The sequence below is a fragment of the Xenopus tropicalis genome, chromosome 2 (genome assembly GCF_000004195.4).
Source record: "Xenopus tropicalis strain Nigerian chromosome 2, UCB_Xtro_10.0, whole genome shotgun sequence".
Classification (NCBI taxonomy): domain Eukaryota; kingdom Metazoa; phylum Chordata; class Amphibia; order Anura; family Pipidae; genus Xenopus; species Xenopus tropicalis.
The window spans coordinates 55,477,155-55,499,144 of NC_030678.2; the positions used below are offsets into that span (position 1 = coordinate 55,477,155).

The following is a 21,990-nucleotide window of genomic DNA, read 5'->3' on the forward strand; positions in this document are numbered from 1 at the left end:
GTGAAAAGAAAACAGGTTAGAGAAGTTGACGTAGAGTTGGAAGTGTGATTTTCATAGAAAGACACTCTTCGGCGTAGTTTCGTGTGGAACTCATTCCAGGAATCTTGTTGTACGGACGTTTGACGTCACGTAAATGAGAAAAGAGGCTTGGAACGCATGATGCTAAATCGGTGGACCCGGAAGAGTGAACTGGTAGGCGTGGGCTATGTTCTGTAATCTACAGATTGTAGCGGTATGTTTACGAATGAATCGATGACGTGTCTCCTAAGTGTTAGCTCTTGTTTAACAAACCCCAAGGTAAGAATAATACTTTTCTTTTAACGGGGAAACCGCTGGGTGTAGGGGACTTTAGCAAGTACTTGATCATTCACAGCACAGAGTGAATTAGTATAGAACTAGGCATGTTGTTGCCACATGGGTACAGCTGTGCATGCAGGCTAGCTATTCTAAACTAAGCCTCCGCAATATTAGCACAGGCATCAGCAGGCTTTGTGTATATATACATGAAATAAGTCTTATGGAATTCTAAAGACTATTTAATGTATTGCTGGCTCTGAATATTTTATGTACTATTTTATGTACTGCTGGCTCTGCAGATTCAAGCAGAATTATAGAGGTGAGGTTATTTATCCTGCTTTGTTTTAAGGGATTCACAAATACTTTTTTTCAGTTGCAAGTTTGTAATGTATGTTTTAGGGTGAATACACATGGAGCTCCTTAGTAGCAGCTACTTGTCATGGCTACTAAATGCCAGAAAATGCATATTTTTGCATAGGCATAGGCACCATATAACCCTGTTCTGCTGAGCTATAATTCCCTGAATCCTAGAGACAGTCAAAGGTTTTCAAGAGGAGCTGGGTCAAGTAAAATCGGGACAACTTCTTGTCCTGTGTTGCAGGGGCGGGCCAAGCGGACCGGGCGCCCTAGGCAACCCGGTCGGCCAACTCCGAACACCTCCCCGCCCCCCCTCGAACGGCGCATGCGCGCCAAAGCACAGCAGGGGGGGCGGGGCAATTAGATCGGTCATTGCCTCCGCCGCTAATGACAAGCGGCGGTGGCAATGACAAAGTAGCACAAAGGGTAGCAGGAGAGGCTCCTGCCTGGCGCCCCTCAATCGTTGCGCCCTAGGCAGCTGCCTCTTCTGCCTACCCCTAGTTCCGGCCCTGCTGTGTTGTAATCGTAATGTGTTGCAATCAAAATGCAGTACAATAAAATTGATTTTATTTATAACAGTGATTAGCCCTCATACTTTTTTTCCCTAACCCTTCTAATTTCAGAACGTTGGAATGCTACATATCAAATGAGTAACATGTGGTATAAATGCTGTCTAAACAGAGCATGGCTCTCCAGATCATATTTACATACGTTGCTGCTTGCCTTTGCCTATGTTAGTCTTGGATCAAGTCGTGTTCTACTTGTGAAATTTTCTGCAAATGAAGGTTGGTTTGTTTGCTGTTTGTACCTTCATTTAATAATGGCATATTTACTTGACAACTTGCTTAAGGCATCTGGTAATATTAAAAGAGAAACATTTTTCTCTTGCTTATTTTTTTTTTGGAAGATGCTGATATCTGAAAGGAACAGTGTAACTAAAATATTATGTAATGTTCCTTTGCACTAGTACAACTGGTGTGTTTGCTTCAAATAGACTAATTCAGTTTATGGCAACAAAGCTACTGTGTAGCTATTGTCATATACAGTTATATATATAATAAATCTTTTTGACTACTGACTAAAGGGAAAACCCATGAACATGGATATTCTATTATAGGAATTGTGTAATGTTCCTTTTTGCATCCATTACCTTGTTGGGGGAGTGGCTTATGGACTTGCCCCTATTTATACCTTGTGTGGTATATGTTCATTATCTTTTTATTTGATAAAGAGGCGGGAGCCTTGTAACGTTGTAACTGATCTGCATGGTGCAGTAAATTTTTCCTTTTTCCGCTATCATATGAGTCTGGACATTTTTATATATGTATATATATATATATATATAAATGTAGCAGGACTGAGTACTGCACTCATGGGGATTACATGTGTGTACATTTTTACAAAGCTGTGAATATCATGTCAATTATTTCCTTAAAAACAGGTGCTTAGTAATGTTATCAGTTATAATTGGTGCTTAGTGATGTAATTTCTGTCAAATGTCTCACTGAAAATTGTGTTTTATAATAAATAAATTACTCCCTGTTGATTTTTGAAGTCAGAGTTCAATGATCTGTATGAAAGCACAATTCTGGTATATTTCACAATAAGGGGGTACTTTATTCACTAAATATTAGTCTAGATTCTAGTAGATGATAGGGAAACAGTAAAAAGAGGTGTGCATTGTACGGAGTTATAACTCTGGGAAGGGAGATTTGTGGATAAAGCAGGTTGGGGGAAATTCACTATAGTCACACAAGATATGGCATTCGAGTTTGAGGGTCTGGACTCTAGACTCACCAGCAGTGCATATTATCAGATTATTCAAATCAATTTGGTGGTAAGATAGTGGATAGGTAATGCCGAAAAGTGTATTCAAAATATTGTGAGTTCCTGTGCTATTCTGTAAATATTCAGAACACTTCCTTTGTGAATCCCAGTTAGAAGCTTGAGGAACTGTGACATTGACATTTTTAATCATTGATGCATGGTACTCGTTGAAGACAGCTAACACCCCCCCCCCCCCCCCCCCCCCCCCCCCAGTGTTATTAATCCCTTGGGAAAGGGGGTTATGTTAAGTAATATACAAGTTAACTCACAGTAAACACTACTGCTTTACTACACACTGGTGTCCTGTGGTAGAGACAGAGAGCCAGAGAGAGCTGGTGGGTTTATGCAGCCCATGGTAAAGTGCCGTCTGAAGCAAGGTCCTCAAGGGACAGCACTAGAATGATCATAATTGATATCTGTTACTCCTTTGTTGAAAATAGATAGATGCAAACCTAAGAGATCAGTGATCTGTATAACATCTAGGAATGGCTGAATTTGCTGCATCGATTGCATGCTGGTAAAGTGATACAGAAATAATACAATTGCACCTTTCATCTAATTTTTTACAATTACAAATAATTACTTTTACAGATAATACATATGACTATGTTCCAACCACAGTGAATGTTTGTGCGGAGGCAGTAAAGCTCCTATTCTGTATGGTGATGTCTGTTAGGATAATAATGAAAGGTAAGTACATTCCATGTGCTCCCATTACTGGTACTACTAAAAATACTGCATGACTTATAATAAGTTATACATCCAAATACTGTGTCTGAATTTTCTGGGTAGTTGGCATTACACTAAAACTTTTGCAGGTTAATGTGTAAACTACAGGGACCTGTTATCCAGAATGCTTGGGACATGGGAATTTCCGGATAAGGGGTCTTTCCGTAATTTGGATCATCATACTTTGTCTACTAAACAATAATTTAAACATTAAATAAACCCAATAGGACTGCTTTGCCTTCAATATTGATTCATTATATTTTAGTTAGGATCAAGATTTGTACAGGTATGGGACCTGGAGATTTCCAGATAAGGGGACTTCCTGTGATTGCTTCTTGAATCTCAAATAACCAAATCATCAGGCCTTAATAATATAAATATATACCACACGATGTTTCATGAACGTGTGGAACCCTGAATTACCATGGATTACTGGGTTGTTTTCGATGTATAAGAAACAAACTTAAAAGGGTAATGTGCAGCTATGCCCACCACGAGCCAAGTAAATAGGGCTTGTTTTCAAAATGTCTTGCTATTCTTTTAATTGAATAAAAAACAAAGCTGCCAAAGTGTTTCTTTATAACAATAGCCCATTCAGGGAAATTGACGGAAATTGCTGATCTATTTCTGCTCGAAACTCAAACTCTTGCAGGGGTTTCTTTTATGATTGCTTTTATCAAGAATTAGTCTTAAAAGAATGTATTGCACTTGCTTAAAAGGGCTTTCATAGTCGGTAGCCAAGGTGTCCTTAAGCACAGCAACTAGGTCCCTCTTATCTGCATTCTCTTGCCTTAAACACCTTCATGTGACAAAGGAACCTTTAGGGCTCTGGCACACGGGGAGATTAGTCGCCCACGACAAATCTCCCGTGTCTCGGGCGACTAATCTCCCCGAAATGCCATCCCACCGGCGAAAATGTAAATCGCCGGTGGGATGGTATACGCGGCGGCGCGATTTCAGTGAAATCACGCCGCCGCGTATGCCATCCCACCGGCGATTTACATTTTCGCCGGTGGGATGGCAGTCTGGGGAGATTAGTCACCCGCGAACAGGGAGTTTTGTCGCGGGCGACTAATCTCCCCGTGTGCCAGAGCCCTTAGGCTAATGCCACACTGGCCTGATTCAGCCTTTACTCTGTTATCAGCCTTCTTCCTTGCCTGCAACTGGAACCACTGCGATGGTGCAGGGGCAAGCAGCAAATTTCAGCAGGAAAACTCATGTCTTGACCCGCACCAACGCAATAGTCCCAGGTGCAAGCAAGGCAGAATCAACCTGGTGTGGTGCTAGCCTTATGTTAATGTCAAAAGAGACAGATTCTGCCCATGATGCCTCCATTGAGTATAATAGGAACTGCAGCTAATAACTTTGTGAGTTTTTGTCCTAGATCCATTGTGTATAATGTGCTACTGGAACGTGTCCTATTTTAAATATTAATAAAAACAAAAGTATGTATTTGGGGGGTGCAACACCCCTAGCATTCCTTTCATGTGCCTGATCCCTGTTTCTGATGTAAGCCACTACACCTAGCTTGCTCTGAAAAATCACTTTCGAGCACTCATTATTGTCAGTGAGGAAGAGGAGACCCATGCTGTAGCCTTCCAAATGTGACATTTATACATACTTTTCATGTTTTTGTTAAATGCTATTGTGTAGTACCGAACTGTCCTTTTTTTTTAATGCCATTGAGCAGTGCATTGACTGTACTGTCCTTTTCTTTTCTTCTTTCAGAAAGACGCTCATTTAGATGCCATGCATCATTAAAGGAATTTTTTCAGTACATGAAATGGGCTGTTCCAGCATTTCTTTACTTTTTGGACAATTTGATCATCTTTTATATTTTAGCTTATCTGCAACCAGTAAGTATGAATTTGCACATAATATGTAAAATATTAAAGAAGAAGGAAAGTCATTTTGGCATTTTACTGCCAATAGATTTGCCACATTAGTGCCACCTAGAATGCTATATTTATTCTGCAGGAAGCTTTACTATACCTGAGTAAATAGCCCTAGAAGCTCCCTCCGTTTGTTCAAGATAGCAGTTGCCATTTTAGCTTGGTCTCCTGTAACTTCCCTGCTGCAGCTCTAGAGGCTGTTAGCATAGATCACACATTCTGATGGGAGGGGGAGTGAATTCTTCTGGGAGGGGGACCAGGAGAAGGGAGGGAGACCAGGAGAAGGGAGGGAGAGAGTAGAGGGCTGGGCAGACTCTGGCCACAGGAAGAAGACAAGAAATCCTGTGTTTCTTTTGATGGAGAACTCAGTGCAGCGTTTCTGTGAGTGCTTATCGCTGTATTTACATAAAACTTTCTGATAAAGCTTACTTAGTTTTTACCTTTCCTTCTCCTCTTTAAATACCGGTTTTTGTTGCATGTGCACTTTCATTGCTAGACTCCATCCAAAAACTCACCTGAATAAGAAATTGCAAGCAAAGTTTTTCTGTAGATAAATTGTTATAATCGTAATTTGCAAGTATATTTTCAGTAGCAAGTGGAACAGACCAGAAAGGAACAGACAAATACTGCTTTCAACAGCAGTTATATTTATAATTGACTCCGTGGGAAAAGTCTAATTAATGCATAATGGAAAGTCACTTAGAATTAGAATGTTTTTCACTGTGCAAAAAAATATATATTTGGGTGGAGTAGTCTTTTTATTATTTTTATAAAAACTATGTTGCCGCTCAGGGCTCCTCTTATACACATAGAGTAATAGAGATAATGATTTTAGGGTGTCCTTATTTTGTTCAGTCTAATGACAATTTTCTGGGGAAACCACAAATAACCAGACTTTTTCTTATCTTTTTTAGGCCATGGCTGTGTTGTTGTCCAATTTTGTTATCATTACTACAGCATTTTTCTTCAGATTCATATTAAAGTAAGTATACAATAATTACTGGCTACTTAAACAGAGTCCGTTTTGGTTTTACATAGTTATGTTAATGACTGTCAATGACTGTCCCTTGAAAATGCAACTAAATGCTCGAGGGACAATCGCCTGACCAGTTAAAGGAGAAAGAAAGGTAAAAACTAAGTAAGTAAGCTTTATCAGAAAGGTCTATATAAATGCAGCCATAAGCACTCACAGAAACGCTGCACTGACTTCTCTGTGAAAAGATTTCTTGTGTCTAATTCCTGTGCCAGAGACACACAGCTTTCTGTTCTCTGCTCTTTCCTGCTCCCCCCCTCAAGAATGCTAAGAACTCACTCCCCCCCCCTTAGGAATGTGGATCTGAGCCAATCAGCAGGAAGCTGACTCATAGTCTTACTAACTGAGCTTGTTCACTTGGTCTGGTTGTCTGTGCAGGAGTGAGGCATTATGGGAACTTTCTTTACACAGCTCAGCGTATTTTCTTCCTGTTTGGCTTCTGATCATCTGAACAGGTGAAATATAGGGAGACTTAAGGGCACTATTGAGACAACTGAAGGTATGCCTGCAGCTTGATATTAACACACTATGCTGGTCTAGGCCTCTTGCCTCTGAAATAAATGGGAAGCAAATACGGTTGTTTTCTCATACCAGGAGAGTTACTAAATGCTCAGGCGATAAAGCACCCAAAATCACTGTTTGTACCTATGTACAGTATGTTAATGAAACACAAGCTTTGTGGTGGATTGTTCAGTTTCCGTGTATGTGTCAGCATGGTGGCTCAGTGGGTCCCCTAAGAAATGTAATGAAACATATGTACCAGTATGACTAAAGAATAGAAAAGAATACCTCCAGGGTTTCACAAGATAATACAGTATTTCACCATTGTCAACAGTAGAACACACACTTTTGGTCAAGCAAAGAAAGGAAATGCCTTTATGACCACTAATTAGATCAAGATGATTCCTGGAAGCATATCCACAGCAACGCCCACGGATTTCTCTGAGCATTTACAGAAAGATATAAAATGATGCCAGCAAATGAGGAGCTTTCCATCTTTTTATGTGTGCTGTTGTTAAAGTGAAACTCGACACAATTTGTTATTTACAATGAAAGAAAATTCTATGAAATTACCGTATTTTCCGGCGTATAAGACGACTTTTAAACCCCGTAAAATCAGTTCCAAAGTTGGGGGTCGTCTTATACGCCGGGTACTTACTTATGTCCGGCGCATATGGGGGGGTGCCGCAGCCCAGTCCCCGCTCTGTGCAGCCCAGTCCCCGTTCTCTTCTTTGCGCTCTTCTGCTGGCACGTGGGGCGGAAGTGACGTCACGTGCCCATTCATTCAGTGTCTTTTCCTGCATTGAGCGTCTCGGTTACCATAGCAACCCGCACCTACGGCGCACAGAACTTTACATGAGGTACCTGACCCATTACAATGATATTATCCAGTATTGTGTAAACCAACAGAGATTAGCCATGTCCCTGTATTACATTGTTCTCCCTAAAATTTTTTTGATAGACTCGACGTAGTGTGTGAGTTGCAGTTCAGCTATACGGGTTGGTTTCCTGCATCTTGTTTAATTTTTCTCTTTCTCCTTTTTTCTATGTTCTCTTTTGCTTTTTTACTCTAGTATTTAGGCTTAATTACAGTGATTTTGATTTATTTGATTTTTCTAAATTTTATATACGGTATGTGTTTGTGTATGCACGGTTGGTGTTAGGTGATTGGTGGCTGCATTTGTGCATTGGAAGAGGGGTAGTCTTATACGGCGAGAATATTCCAAACTCTATATTTTAACTGGAAAAGTTGGGGGTCGTCTTATACACCGGAAAATACGGTATATTTTATTTATTATTTATCTGCTTTGATATTGATAGGTTTATCATCAGTCCCTCAGACCTGGACAAGGCAACCTTTAAATCAAGCAGGTTGCATTGTAACAGTCTACTTGGATCTTGTACAGTGCACTTACTGCACCCCAGAAGATCACCTTTAGTATTTCTGTGCGCTGCACTATACCTAGCCTTTTCTCTCCTATAGCTCCTTCTTGCCGGCCCTGAGCAACAAGCAAGCGCAGTACAATTCAGCTGATTCTTGCACTTGTCCCTTCATTTCACTAATGTGCTGATACTAAAGTAGAGTGCAGAAACATTACAAAAATGGGGGCTGCATTATAGAAAAAAAGGTGCTCAGGTAGAGGGTCTGGAAATGCATGTAACGAATAAGATAGTGTTCAAGTTCACCATAATGAGGACTGTGATTTCTGAAAGTAAGGTATATTAAGATGTTGTTCTCCTAAAGGCGGAGTGGTCAAAAGCATGCTCTGTTGGGGCCTATTTATGAAATTATAATCAATTATACATCACAGGGTATCGCCATGTAAAAGAATGGCATATTTAATCACATATTTAGTTTCAGCCTTAAAATCATGGTGTACAAATCAGCAGCTGCTTGAAAATGCTGTTTAAAAATGTAGATAATCCATGAAATTTACTTGCCTCCTGAATTTTTCTCATCGACTTGAACTGTTTACACACTAAAAGTGCTGTACAAGAATATACAAGCTTTTATCTCTACGTAAATACTTTTACATAGCATGATAAGAAAGCCCTATTGGCTTGTATTATAGGAACGTGTTCCATCTCTCTACATTGTAAATGGATTCCTCTCAGTCATACACATAACACTTTATTTCATCCAAACAATTGAAGGAATTTATGGAAGTTTAGTTTCTTAGTTAACTTGGTAAGATATGCAGGTATAGGACCTGTTATCCAAAAGGCTTGGGACCTGGGGTTTTCCGGATAATGGATCTTTCCATAATATAGGTCTCCGTACATTGTTTGTTTGCTAAAAAAAAAAATGACTTAAACATTACATAAACTCAGTAGGATTGTTTAGGCTCCAATAAGGATTAATTATATCTGAATCTGGATCAAGTACAAAGTACTGTATTATTATTATTACAGAGGGAAAGTAAATAATATTTAAAATTTTAATTATTTGCTTAAAATGGAGCCTATGGTTGATGGTCATTCTGTAATTCGGAGCTTTCTGGATAACAGGTTTCCAGATAACTTTGTATGCCTGTACAGTATGTTGGACTGTAAAGGGCAAATATTGTTTTTTCCTCATCTAGATCAGTGTATTCAAGTACGACTTATTTTCTTGCTGACAGTCTCTCTTTGCAAGGATTTGTACGGGTATAGGACCTGCTATCCTGAATGCTTGGAACCAGGGGTTTCCGGGATAACCCCTGGTTCATAATTTGGATCTGCAGACCTTAAGTCTACTAAAAAAATTTAAATATTAAACTCAACAGGATGGTTATGGATAATGATATGGTACTTAAGGGATCCCATAGCTGTGATATGATTGCATAGTAGCTTCAATGGCATAGCAAATTCCATCAATTCTTTGTTTCCTGTCTCAATTTAAAAACATTCTCCAAACTGCTGCTGTTTCTCTCTTGCTAGGCGCCAGCTGTCCTGTGTCCAGTGGGCTTCCCTATTGATATTGTTCCTGTCCATTATGGGGCTGACTTCACAAAACGACACTGCTCATCAAGAAGTATCCGTCAACATTCATCACCACCTTTTTCACTCCGCCCCCTCAAACAGCTGCATTTACCCCAAAAAGCTGGACACTGAAGCCCACACAGTCAGCCTGAAAGCAATAGCCAACTTTCAGTATTTCCACCTTGGCATCGGCCACTTCCTGATCTTGCTGCAGTGTGTGATTTCTGCATTGGCAAATATTTACAATGAGAAAATTCTGAAGGAGGGAGAGCAGATCTCGGAAAGCATCTTTATACAAAACAGCAAACTTTATGTCTTCGGAGTTTTGTTCAATGGCCTCACCCTGGTTCTGCATGAGGAACACTTTAGTAAAATCAAATCCTGTGGATTTTTTTATGGTCACAATGGATTTTCTATTGCCCTTATTTTTTCAACGGCCTTTGTTGGACTGACAGTGGCCTTTATATTGAAATTCAGAGACAACATGTTTCACGTGCTTACAGCACAATTAACGACTGTGATCATTACCATTGTATCCTATTTTGTGTTCAATTTTAAGCCTTCTCTGGACTTCTTTCTGGAAGCGCCTGTTGTCCTGCTTTCTATATATATTTATAATGCAAGCAGAATTACTGATTCCAGTGGTGCCACACAACGAGAGAAATTCCAAATAATAAATGGAGATGTATGGGAACGCTCAAATGGGGTAAGGATTTAGAAACCATTGTTTTCTTAATACTGTATGATGTCTTGTTAAGTTCAAGAAAGAGGAAGATATTGGTTTATATATTTATTAATATAAAGCACCATCCACTTTCGCCATCCTGTCTAGAAGGGTTACAAAACAATTTACAATTTTCATGACCAGAAACAAAATAGGTGGCTTTTTATTAAACCAAAAGCGAAGGAATATGTATCTTTTAGTCACACCAACAAAGGTACTGGGGCAAGTAAAGAAACTGATAATGCGAAAACAGTGTTACAGATAGTTCACCTGTATGTTAAATTTTAGTATGTTATAAAATGTCCGTTTTTAAATAATGTTTCAGTTTGTCTTAATTTTTTAGAGTCTTTGATTTGCTGCCTTCTGCCCTTTTTCCAGTTTTCAAATGGGGGTCACTGACCCTGGCAGCCAAAGCACTATTGCTCTGTGAGGCTGTATTGTTACTATTATTACTTGCCTTTCTATTCAGGCCTCATGCTTAATCTTCCACTCTGTTACTGAAACCACTGCCGAGTTGATCTCTAGCAACTAGATAGCTGCTAAAATTCAAGACTGGAGAGCAGCTAAATAAAAAATGAAGGCCAGTTTCAGATTATTACTGCTTACATCATGCTGAAAGTTAATTTAAAGGTAAACAACCCTTTTAAAGGAGAAGTCAGCTTTAAAATCTTGAGTGCCCCAGGACACTGACCTAGTTCCCTAAGGTTGCGTGCCTTGTGTATGCCTCATTGCTCTGTATTTAGATGCAGAGATGCCATCTTGCCAACACTCCCATTGTCTTGGCACTTTACTCGATACCCTCTGTTGCATAGATGAGTCATTAGAGAGTCCCAGAGTCTTCAAATCAAAAACTTTTTCTCGAAGGTTAGTTGCAAAAACGTGTCACTAAACTGGTAACGGGGATGGGGATTTAAACCTATGACAGATAGCTAGAACAGAGGAGACTTACAATAAGCCGGGTATTGGCAGTCCAGAGATTCACTACTATGATCTGTTAATAAACATGTGATTAATACCTAATTCACAACACTTGGGCATATTTTTCTGTGCATTCTTACATATTGCATATCTGTTTTGCATTAATTTTTTTTTAATATTTGTGGCCTCTGCTGAGACCAAAGGGGGGAGTACAAATCGAAACCCTTTTTTTGATTATGTGTGCAGTTGAAACCAGGAACATGCGGAATTCACAGTTAGCAGCAAGGCCGGAGCTGTGCTGTTATTCACTGGTAAAAGTGGATTGCATAACTCAGGGCTGCCTGGTTCTAGGCCGATGGTCTTAGGAATCATTTTATGGTTGGGGGTCACCACAACATGAGGAACTGTATTTAAAGGGTTGTGGCATTAGGAAGGTTGAGAACCACTGTATTATATTGTTATGTCCTGCAGCTCCAACACTATTATGGTTTAAAGTAAAATACTTTTACAGCTATATGCCCCTTCCAGATGCCACCTGATCTTGAATCTCACCATTGTGTAAGATGGTGCCTGCCAACCACACTGCATCACTCTTTGTTTTAATTACAGGTGCAGCAAACCAGTAAGTATTGGTGGTCTGCAGTGATGTAATTAGTGAGGGTGGTAGAAGGCCTCTGGAGGGGGACTAAGGTTGTAAAACTGCTTTCATTTTTTTAAAGAAATGTCTTCCTCTAAAGCAGTGCTGTCCAACTTCTGTTGTACCGAGGGCCGGAATTTTTCCGACCTACGTGGTGGAGGGCCGATAATGGATGCCAGTTTTGACCACTCCCCTTTTTTAAACCACACCCACTTGAAACCACACCCATGTTATCACATGACCATACCCATATTAATGGTTGTAGTACAGCAAAAACCTGCCATACTCTGCCTGCCCTACCCTGCCTGTGGCCATACTCTGCCTACCCTACCCTGCCTTTGTGTGTGCCATACCCTGCCTTCCCTACCCCGCCTGTGTGTGCCATACTCTGCCTGCCCTACCCTGCCTGTGTGCCATACTCTGCCTGCCCTACCCTGCCTGTGTGCCATACTCTGCCTACCCTACCCTGTCTGTGTGCCATACTCTGCCTACCCTACCCTGCCTTTGTGTGTGCCATACTCTGCCTGCCCTACCCTGCCTGTGTGTGCCATACTCTGCCTCCCCTACCCTGCCTGTGTGTGCCATACTCTGCCTACCCTACCCTGCCTGTGTGCCATACTCTGCCTACCCTACCCTGCCTTTGTGTGTGCCATACTCTGCCTGCCATACTCTGCCTACCCTACCCTGCCTTTGTGTGTGCCATACTCTGCCTGCCCTACCCTGCCTGTGTGTGCCATACTCTGCCTTCCCTACCCTGCCTGTGTGTGCCATACTCTGCCTTCCCTACCCTGCCTGTGTGTGCCATACTCTGCTTGCCCTAGGCTGCCTGTGTGTATGGCACACACAGGCAGCCTACAGTGACACAATGCTGGCACTGCTCCTACAGTCTGCACAATAACTATATATTAAAAAACTTTTTAATTGCAGTACCACCTCAGTATATGTTCTTTTTGTAGAGTGCAGGGATTATTTGTGGGTTTCTACTGCTCCTGAGGTGTGAACAGGGGAACAGCCTGAGCCTGAGGTGTGAACTGAGGTGTGAACACTGCAGGGGGTGAACAATGCAGAGATTAAAAGGTGTGAACAACACAGGGGATTACATATTTAAACAATACAGCCTGATTACAGCCTGAATCTGAGGTGAGAACCATGCAGGGGGGGCAGTTATCTCAGTACTGATACCATTTAAAGTTTACACAAGAGTAAGCCATCAAAGCAGCCAGACAGGTGGGGGGCCACACAGAGGGGCCGCCAGTTGGACAGCACTGCTCTAAAGTATACTTAAGGGTGATGGCCCACAGGGAGATGTACCGGATTCTGTACGGCAGCTTAAACTTCTACAATTATTCTATCATTTGTATCACAGAGTCTAAAGTGAAAGTGTAGCATAATGGTACAATAGACTTAAAATAATTGCGTGAGGCTCTGTCATTTTGTCTTTTCGTCCGTTAACTGTTCCACATTTTAATTTAAAATTGAAGGATTAGTCTTATAAACTAAAATTCTTTGATTGTTTCTCCATTATAGGATGGCCAGGAGCTTGAGAAGCTGACTGCAGCAAATGAAGACTCTGAGACTGATGAAGAAATCTTCTAGCAAAGCAAAATCATATACTAATGTCAAGCGCCTGGAAAAAAGCAGTGGAACTTGTAGCACAAGAGGGGGAATAACATAGAACTTTGACCCTAAACTTAATTTATGATTTGCACAGGGTGCACTTTTTTCAGTTCAGTATTAAATCATCTCCTTTTGGTTGCACAGGACATATCTGAACTTGAGAAACACTTGCATTATAACATCTGTTTTGGTACCACAGTTGGAGAACTTCTTCCCGCTAGGACTTTCAGCACCAGTTGAGCTGCCAGAGCATCAGGGGAAATCAAAATATTTTTACAACGTGTTTTCTTGCTTGCAGTCTCTCTTGGAAAAGATTTGTACAGGTATGGAACCTCTTATCCAGAATGCTTGGGACCTGGGGATTTCGGATAAGGGGTCATTCTTTACTTTGGATCTCTTTACCTTAAGTCTACATAAAAATGATTTTAACATTAAATAAACCCAATAGGATTATTTTGCCTCCAATAAGGATTAATTATAGCTTAGTTGGGATCAAGTACAAGGTACTGTTGTATTATTACAGAGATGAAGAAAATAATTTTTAAAAATTGGGATTATTTGATTAGAACGGAGTCTGTGGAAGATGGACTTCCAGTAATTCTGAGCTTTCTGGATAGCAGGTTTCCAGATAACAAACCCCCATACCTGTAATGGGATATTGTGTGCACTAGATGAATTAATATTACAAATGTGCCTTGGATTTTAATATTTTTGTATGTCTAAAATAGGTCATCCCTTTACATTAACGCTGAAAAGAAAATAGTATTAAATCCTAGAAAATGAAACGGTGTTCTCTCTGGTTTGTGAGCGACTGTGCTGTAGATACACATGCTATGAAAAATGCAGATACACAAAGTGGTGGCTTCATGCTGCAGATCTTAATTATACACTTAATATCCTTTATTAGCTTTAATTAGACAAGCAATTAATGATGCCACCTCTGTACTAAAGCAGAAGGGCTGCTGATAATATGCTAGCTACTGACAGTTAGGGAAACAAAATCCACACTACTGGTGAGAATTTTAGTTTTTTGCTTCTTCACTATTCTCCTAAGTCTTCTGACTTGTTTTAACTTGCATATACTCTGTACACAAGTAACCTTAAATATACAGATTAGACTTTACTTTCACCCTAATTACATGAAATGTAGAAGCAGTGCAGTGTAATGAGTTTACTAGTGGCAGTCTGAGAATACAGAAGTAATTTTGCTCTCATTGTAGGGTATTGTAGGGTGATGTGTGAAAGGAAATATTTTCCTTAGGAAATTTTCATTAGATTAGTGCTCAGCTAAACATCAACCTGATCAAATTTAACTTACCCTTTCAATGAAGAACAAATCACTATGACTGAGCTAGGGTATTCTATTTGTGGTTTTTGAATTATATAGCTTTTTGTTCACATCTCCAGTTGCCAATTGCAGCAGCTATCTGGTTGCTAGAGTCCAATTTAACATAGCAGTCAGGCAGTGGTTTGAAAGAGAGACAGGAATATGAATCAAAAATAAAATTGTTGCCTCACAGAGCAATCGTTTTATGGCTGCTGGGGCCCCCTATTTAAAAACTGGAAAGAGTCATAAGAGGAAGGCAGATTAAAAAACTATGTAAAATAAAAAATTAAGTCCAACAGAAATGATGTTAACCTGAAGTTGAACCACCACATTAACCAGAGGGTCCACTTGGATCAACATAAACCCCTTAAATATACCGAAATGTAGTTTCACAACAATAACTAAGGCCTCAAAAATACTATACTAGTCATTCATCTACTGAAATGGATGTGCCTCGGCAGGTGTAACAGCCCAAAGGGGCTATGCACTACATCTTTTATTGACCAAATACACCACCTTCCATCATATTTGTATTTAGGTTGGGAATACCCATCTGCTGGCATACAGGACACAAACATGTTCAGATCAACTTTGCACAATCACTTTATATCTGAGTGAAATGAACTTCCGTCATAGAGACAACTTTGCACATATTAATAATGGTTGTTGTACAACATGGTGTGAGACTGGAGTTAGGCTGGAGTCATGCATCCTACCTGCTTTTAATAGCCTCTGCATAAATCCCCTATAACTATATATGTTTAGAGGTATCAGTAAGGGTTGAGATGTCTTCGGAGCCACACAATGGAATGCTTGGAATATCTCAATTCTCTACATAGTGCTTCCATTTGTTGTATTATCATTTGATCTGTATTAAAGGCACAACACCAAACATCTTTACAGTCCTTGTTTTATTAAATAAACAAGAAATTGTCCATGGCTTACACTGATGATGTTTAATTGGACATAAATATATGAATAGCATAACCTGTGTCTGCATTTTGATCTTAGAGAGGCCAACAATATGCCCTACATTTGTCCATTAGTTGCAAAGCCTCGATATTGTACTTTTCCACACATTACTTTATACATTCTCAGCTACCTTTCCCATTTATGCAGAGTTTAGTTAATGCCCCTGTGCCAAAATTAAGATTCATGCGCCCAAATTATAACCATTGCAACCATTCACCCCCTGCTACCACTATGGATAATACAGCCTTGCAAGAGGTGCACACGTAAAGTTCTCACATTTATCTATGAAAAGTAGGAATTTGTTTTACGAAAAGAAGAGGTGATGCTGGTAAAACACATGCAAGGAAAACACTTGCACACAAAGCACCTTTTGAACAAGCTAAGGGCCAGAAGAGCCCATAAACACTGTATGTAAGTTTAATTAGCTCCACGGCTATGTGTGTGATGCTGTGTGAATCCAAGTGTTTTTTCCAATAAATACATGTAAAAGTATATTCCTATATAAAGAATAAAGTAGCCTAAACTACATGATATGCTGCCATTAACAATGGAAAATAATTCTTAGCAGTCATGGTCCAAACCAGTTTCTTAAAAAAAATCTACAAAATATGTTATTTTTACAGCTGTGCTAAAGAAAGAGCAATTTTATTGTCATTTACACTTCTAGATCCTTTTCAAGACTCTTTTTTTTTTTTTTTTTTACCCTTTGCATATGTGATTTTTCTTTCCTTTTGGTTAGTCTTGATATCTGTGGTAGTATCCTTCATGGTGTCGATAATCATCCTGGTATCCTTCCTCATAACCCTGATGGGGGTAACCATGGTGATAGCCGTAACCACCATACTCATCCTCTGGGCACCGCATCCCCAGTGATTGCTGAATAGCCATTTCCTGTCTCCGGAGTTGCATGGAGTCTATTAAATCATACACAATAGCCATGGACCACATTGGAGAAGGATACCATGACTTCACATTGCCATCTTTGCCAACAAGCAACATGGAGAAATATTCTGGGCTGACTTGAAAATAGTTTCTTATGTCTTTTACCAAACCAGATGTAAGATCTTCCCTTTCAACACTGGAGCTTCCTGGAGTGGAATAAAAATGTAAAAAAAACAATTATATTGTTCTTAATTATTTGGCTTTATATTCAGCAACTCTCCAGTTTGGTATTTTGCAGCTATATGGTTGCTAAGGTTTCCTGTATTTACTTTCGTTTTTTTCGTGCTGTATACTTGGTTAAAGGGAAAATGGCACATTCAGTGCATTATAGGTAGGTACAAAATTACTTTCTTACTTGATCTTCCTGAGGTTCCCTTATGGAGTAATAATTCTTTATCCAATGCTAGTTTTATTTATACACATATGGAGGGATGATATTTGGGAATTTTAATGTGATTAAGAAAAGTTAAGTTTTAGTTTTATCCTGGAATCCTTCTGCCTTGTTTGATTTCTGTGGGAATGGTGCAGGATCTTATTGGAGTTCTTTTGAGATCACAATATTTAATTATTTCATTGACTATTTCATTATATTTGTATTTATTACTCCTCCTGCACATTACACAATTATTCTCAATAGTTTGATGTGGGTGGTGCGACCATCTCTCAAGTCAGTGGAGCAACCAGGCAGTGGATTGAAAGAGAGACAGGAATATGAATTGGAGCCGGTCTGAATAGAAAGATAAGTAATTATAAAAGTAACACTGTAGCCTGAAATGAAGACCAACTGAAAAGTTGGAAAAGTGAGCCACCCCTTTAAAGCAGGCACCTATGGAGTAGAATAAAAATGTTTGTCCAGGTGCTTTTAAACAGGTGACTATAAAATAACTAAATCTATAGAAAATGTTGCAAATTATATTATATTATCCCCTTAGTGTTATAATTATTTAAAATTATTTGTGAAAGTAATTGCAATTGAAAGCAATACCCCACTGGTTCTGACTCTTAAATCAATGTGGCACAACTTTGTACTCTTCCAGGTCTTTTAATCAACTGCCTTATGCTGCATGGTCTCAAGAGTCAGAGCCAGAAGTGCAGAGAATACAAACTGCCTTATACAGCTAAATCACATTTGCAACTTTAAAACAATTAATAACTGTAAACTGGAAAGTTGTTTAGAATTAGATTTTATTTTGTTATTAAAAGAAAAAAAACCAGTAACAAAAACCCCTTTTTGGGTTGAGATTTCCTTTTAGGAAACTTAGTTGTATTTTGAGAGAATTATGTATAAAATATTCTTAGACAATTTGCAATTGGTCTTTTTTTTTTTTTAATTTTACTTTTGTTCAACCTCTCTCCATTACGAAAATTTTAGCAGTTGTCTGGTTGCTAGGGTTCAAATTAGCTTAGCAACCAGGGAGTGGTATGAATGAGAGACTGACATATTTATAGGGCTCACAGGGCACTAGTTTTATGGCTACTAGGGTCAGTGACCCCCATTTGAAAACTGGAAAGAATTGGAAGGCAGCAAATCATTCAAAAACGAAAGCAAAAAAGTAATAAAGACCAATTGAAAAGTTGCTTAGAATTGGTCATTCCATACCATACTAAAAGTTAATGTAAATGTGAACCACCTATTTAACATTAGCTTTGTTAATATAGAAATACAATTATAGTTTCTATAGGTAAAAAAACATGGATAGCTTAAATATACTTACCGTTGATAGGGTAGAGTTCTAATACCCCATTTGCATCAACTCCCATGCCCACCATTTTTAGCACTGCAAGGTGACGAAGTCCTAGTTAAAGGTTAAAAAAAGAACATTGTTATGAATATAATATGCACCGCAGAATTAGAGTTTTATTCATGTGAAGGTTGTATTTTTTTTTTTATAATATTTTAACACAGTTCTCAAACCAGTGCTTGGCTAAGTAGTATTTGCACTCCCGTTTTAGGTGTAAAAATATTGTCATCTCTTTACATTTTCTTTACATTCTTTTTCCAATTCTAACTGCATTTTCCAATTCACAACTGAAATTCTTTACCACCTGGATGTGTTCCACCCAGTCCAAGTGAGTGTTAAATAAAGGATGATATTTCTTCTGGCAGACCTTTCTAAATACACAGATTAACTCTCTAAAAGCACCCTTTTAGAGACACAGCCTTACAGAGCTGTCCAGGTATTATTACAGTATTGCTATCATTGTATCTTACTGCCACTAGGTGGAGACCACAGAACATGTGCTGAATAAACAGGGAAGGTTCTCAATTTGTATGTTTCTTAATTTTTTCCAAACTATGCATGCAATGCAGCCCATCTTTCAACAGAAAATCCACCAATACAACCAATAATATATATTGATAACGAGTGTTTCTACCACAATATCTGAATTATCAGGCTGCTTCAGTTAAATAATTCTCCTATCTCTGTTTTACTGCCCCCTATATTACAGCAAAGTAGTGACTATCATCATTTATGTAACAGCAGCAAGTTATGCAGTGCTTTACAATCAATTACTGGGCCTGCGTACTTGAAATGCTAGAGCCTATTTTGAATTCCAGCCTGGGCCTGCTGCTCACACATAAAACAAGACCCCCAAAACCCCCAGAAATGTGTTCAAACTTTAAATAACCTGACAAATTTAGTCAAATATGAGTGGTATTTAGGGGGTGTGGTCTCAAAAATGGGCATAGTCAAAAAACATTTGCCGCGCTGCACGCAGCATTTCTTTTTGTTCCTCTTTCCATTTTTAAAATGTTGGGAGGTATTCACTACATGCCCCCCACTGGAGCCTCTCACCCACCACATCCCCCTTCCTGGCCGCAGGTAGGAAAGTGGAAAGGGGGGGATTTTTTTACTTCTATTGAGGAAGCAGACCTCTGCTTCCTCTATAGATACGCCACTGCTTATTGGTACAGAGTGAATGTAATATTACTATGTACTGTTTTACCAGTTGTTTGGAGAGGTCAAAATGTTAGCATAATTGTGCATTGGCCGCACTTGTGTAGTTTCCACTTGTGTAGCGCAATTATGCTGGTATTTTGGGGAAAATGATATATCGCTAATAAAAACATGGCAAGGCACTTGAAATTGCACTTTGCACAGTACATTTGCATTCACAAAAAGCCTATTACTCTTTTTCTCTGCTATTACAATATACATCTACTATGTATTTATGGCAAGCACATATAACATACCCATATTACATGCTTGTCCAGTCAGTGCATAAAGCTGCTGCTGATAGGCCCATTCTTCATCGTTTGGAGCAGAAATAACAAGTAGTCTTCGTCTCCAGCGGAACCTGCAAACACATTTGTAAAAATATCAGGTTTCTCGATTTGCACTTTTGCAGGTATTCAACTGTCTAGGTTTCAAAATATGTACATAATATGTCTTCTTAGGTAAAGGAAGGTGACAGCAACAGCCAAAGCTAAAGTCAGAAGGAGCTCATCCAATGATATGCAGGAAGGTCCGGCTGAGGGAAAAAATAAGGGGTAGGCAGCTACTTATGGCACAACTGAGAAAAAAATTGCTCTATGGTCACTCCATTGGCACTCCCACCCTGCCTTGCTCTGGAAAAGGTGAGCTGGAGTGGTCCATCGCAGGGTGTTGGTAGGTGGATGAGGGGTGCTGCTGCTGAGAGGAGGTTTGCATGTGGCTCTGTTGTAGTTGGAGGGGGGGAGTGGAAGCTAAGACAAAAAGTACATGCCTGGGCACAAATACCTCTAGGCCTGGCACTGAGAACTATTGCTAAATGATAATTAACAGCATTAGCAGCAGTAGTAAACTAACTTCAATCTAGAAAGAAAGGGTGACCTTCCCTCATGCCTTTATACAGTCACTCAACTCCTCAGTGACTTATAATATGCCCCTTTTACAATAGGGGGTACATTATTCACTATATAATTGGACCAAGGCTAGCTCTCTAAAGACAACAAGCAACAAGGGACAGAAATTTCCATTATTAAAAACACAGCAAGTTAAAACTAAGGCTCATTAATACTTGTGTATTTATTGACAGAAAAAGTGAAAAGCTAACAGAACATTTGCTCAGAAACTGGAATTTGCTGGCTGCATTTTGAAGAAAAACTCTTTTTGCTTTCAGTAAAAAGTTACAGAGAAATGATGTAGAATGTAGTACATCATCTTGCATTTCTGCAGAAAAGTGCAGGGGAGAATGTGTTAAATATGTGGTGTTTGGCCACACACATGATGGTCAAATGAGTCTTAAGTGAAGTGAAGTCACTGTCACTTCCAGGCTGGCACATGAACCTAAACCTATGTTTGTGTTTATCCTATTATCTGCTTAAAGGGGTTGGAGAAGTACAACTTTCACCAACCTTACCCAAGCAGGGTTGGACTGGGCAGCCAGGACACTGGGAAAATACCCAGTGGGGGGGGGGGGGGGGTAGGGGTGTTCAGTGGGGCTACAGATAGAAGGTGGGCTTCCAGACACACTGTGGTTCCAAATTATTTTTAAAACAAACAGTATTTGTAATCACATTTTTCAGAAATCTCCAATTTAAGGGAATGTAATTTCCCATAGAGTCCATTCTAGGCAAATAATTTTCATTTTCAAAATGATTTCCTCTTTTCTACAGTACCTTGTACTTGTAACTAAGCTGCATGAATTCATATTGGTGCGAGACTAACCTATGGGGTTTATTTAATGTTTAATAGTGTTCATTGTATTCGTACTGTACCATTAGTACCATGTTTTATCTTATGCAACACCAGTTGCATGGTTTTTAATGTTTATATGTTTGATAAATTTGCTGCACATGGGGTTGTGCTCTGGGATGCTGAATTGAGTAACTGGTCAAATAAACAGCACTTTTTTTTATCTTTTTATATAAGATTGATGTGTTCTAAATCTCATTTATTTCTTCGGCTTTGATTCTATGGTTGTTTTGGGATGGAAGCATCCTACCAATATTGGGGAGTATAATTATTACACCTGTGCCAATTGCCAGTGTTAACTATAGTATATATTTAATGTTTAAATGATTTTCAGCAGACTTTATGTATGGTGATTCAAATTATGGGAAGATCCCTTATCCAGGAAATCCAAGGCCAAAACATTCTGAATAATAGATCCTACCTGGATCTACCTTTATTACCTCAGCATTGCATGGGAGCTGTAATAAATGAGTAAAAGGGCCATTTGCCTTGGGCTGACCAGAATAGGGAGTCCTACCACTAGCCTTTTCATATGCATTTACTATGTGTTCAGGCAAGGTATAGCTAACATTTATGC

General features: G+C 39.3%; 2 protein-coding genes across 3 annotated transcripts in view; one reads left to right on the forward strand and one right to left on the reverse strand.

Moving 5' to 3' along the window:
- The first annotated feature begins 23 nt into the window (after positions 1-23).
- slc35a5 (solute carrier family 35 member A5) lies at positions 24-14,278 on the forward strand. Of its 2 annotated transcripts, none has more exons than XM_002935785.3 (7): positions 24-297; positions 1,278-1,439; positions 3,073-3,171; positions 4,939-5,066; positions 6,017-6,084; positions 9,556-10,303; positions 13,404-14,278. In XM_002935785.3, exons 2-7 carry the CDS (start codon positions 1,301-1,303, stop codon positions 13,470-13,472), a joined length of 1,251 nt encoding a protein of 416 aa, XP_002935831.2. In that variant the 5' UTR covers positions 24-297; positions 1,278-1,300; the 3' UTR covers positions 13,473-14,278. The 2 variants fall into 2 exon arrangements, with proteins under 2 accessions (XP_002935831.2, XP_031752663.1); XM_031896803.1 differs by lacking the exon at positions 24-297 and adding an exon at positions 420-616.
- A 1,436-nt stretch (positions 14,279-15,714) lies between these two features.
- Positions 15,715-21,990, reverse strand: part of ccdc80 (coiled-coil domain containing 80) — a 38,779-nt gene continuing 32,503 nt past the window's right edge. The window contains exons 7-9 of the mRNA XM_012956921.3: positions 19,931-20,034; positions 18,450-18,530; positions 15,715-16,880 (exon numbers count right to left, since the gene is read on the reverse strand). Of these exons, the coding sequence (XP_012812375.1) occupies positions 16,528-16,880; positions 18,450-18,530; positions 19,931-20,034 (538 nt within the window). The 3' untranslated portion in view covers positions 15,715-16,527. The remainder of the gene's footprint in view (positions 16,881-18,449; positions 18,531-19,930; positions 20,035-21,990) is intronic.

Bases quoted from the DNA above. Each gene is read 5' to 3' on its own strand.
- slc35a5 (XM_031896803.1), top strand. From the start codon at position 565: ATGTACTATTTTATGTACTGCTGGCTCTGCAGATTCAAGCAGAATTAT. The intron at 1,440-3,072 runs GTTGGTTTGTTT...TTACTTTTACAG, and splicing joins GAAATTTTCTGCAAATGAAG to ATAATACATATGACTATGTT. The intron at 10,304-13,403 runs GTAAGGATTTAG...TCTCCATTATAG, and splicing joins TATGGGAACGCTCAAATGGG to GATGGCCAGGAGCTTGAGAA.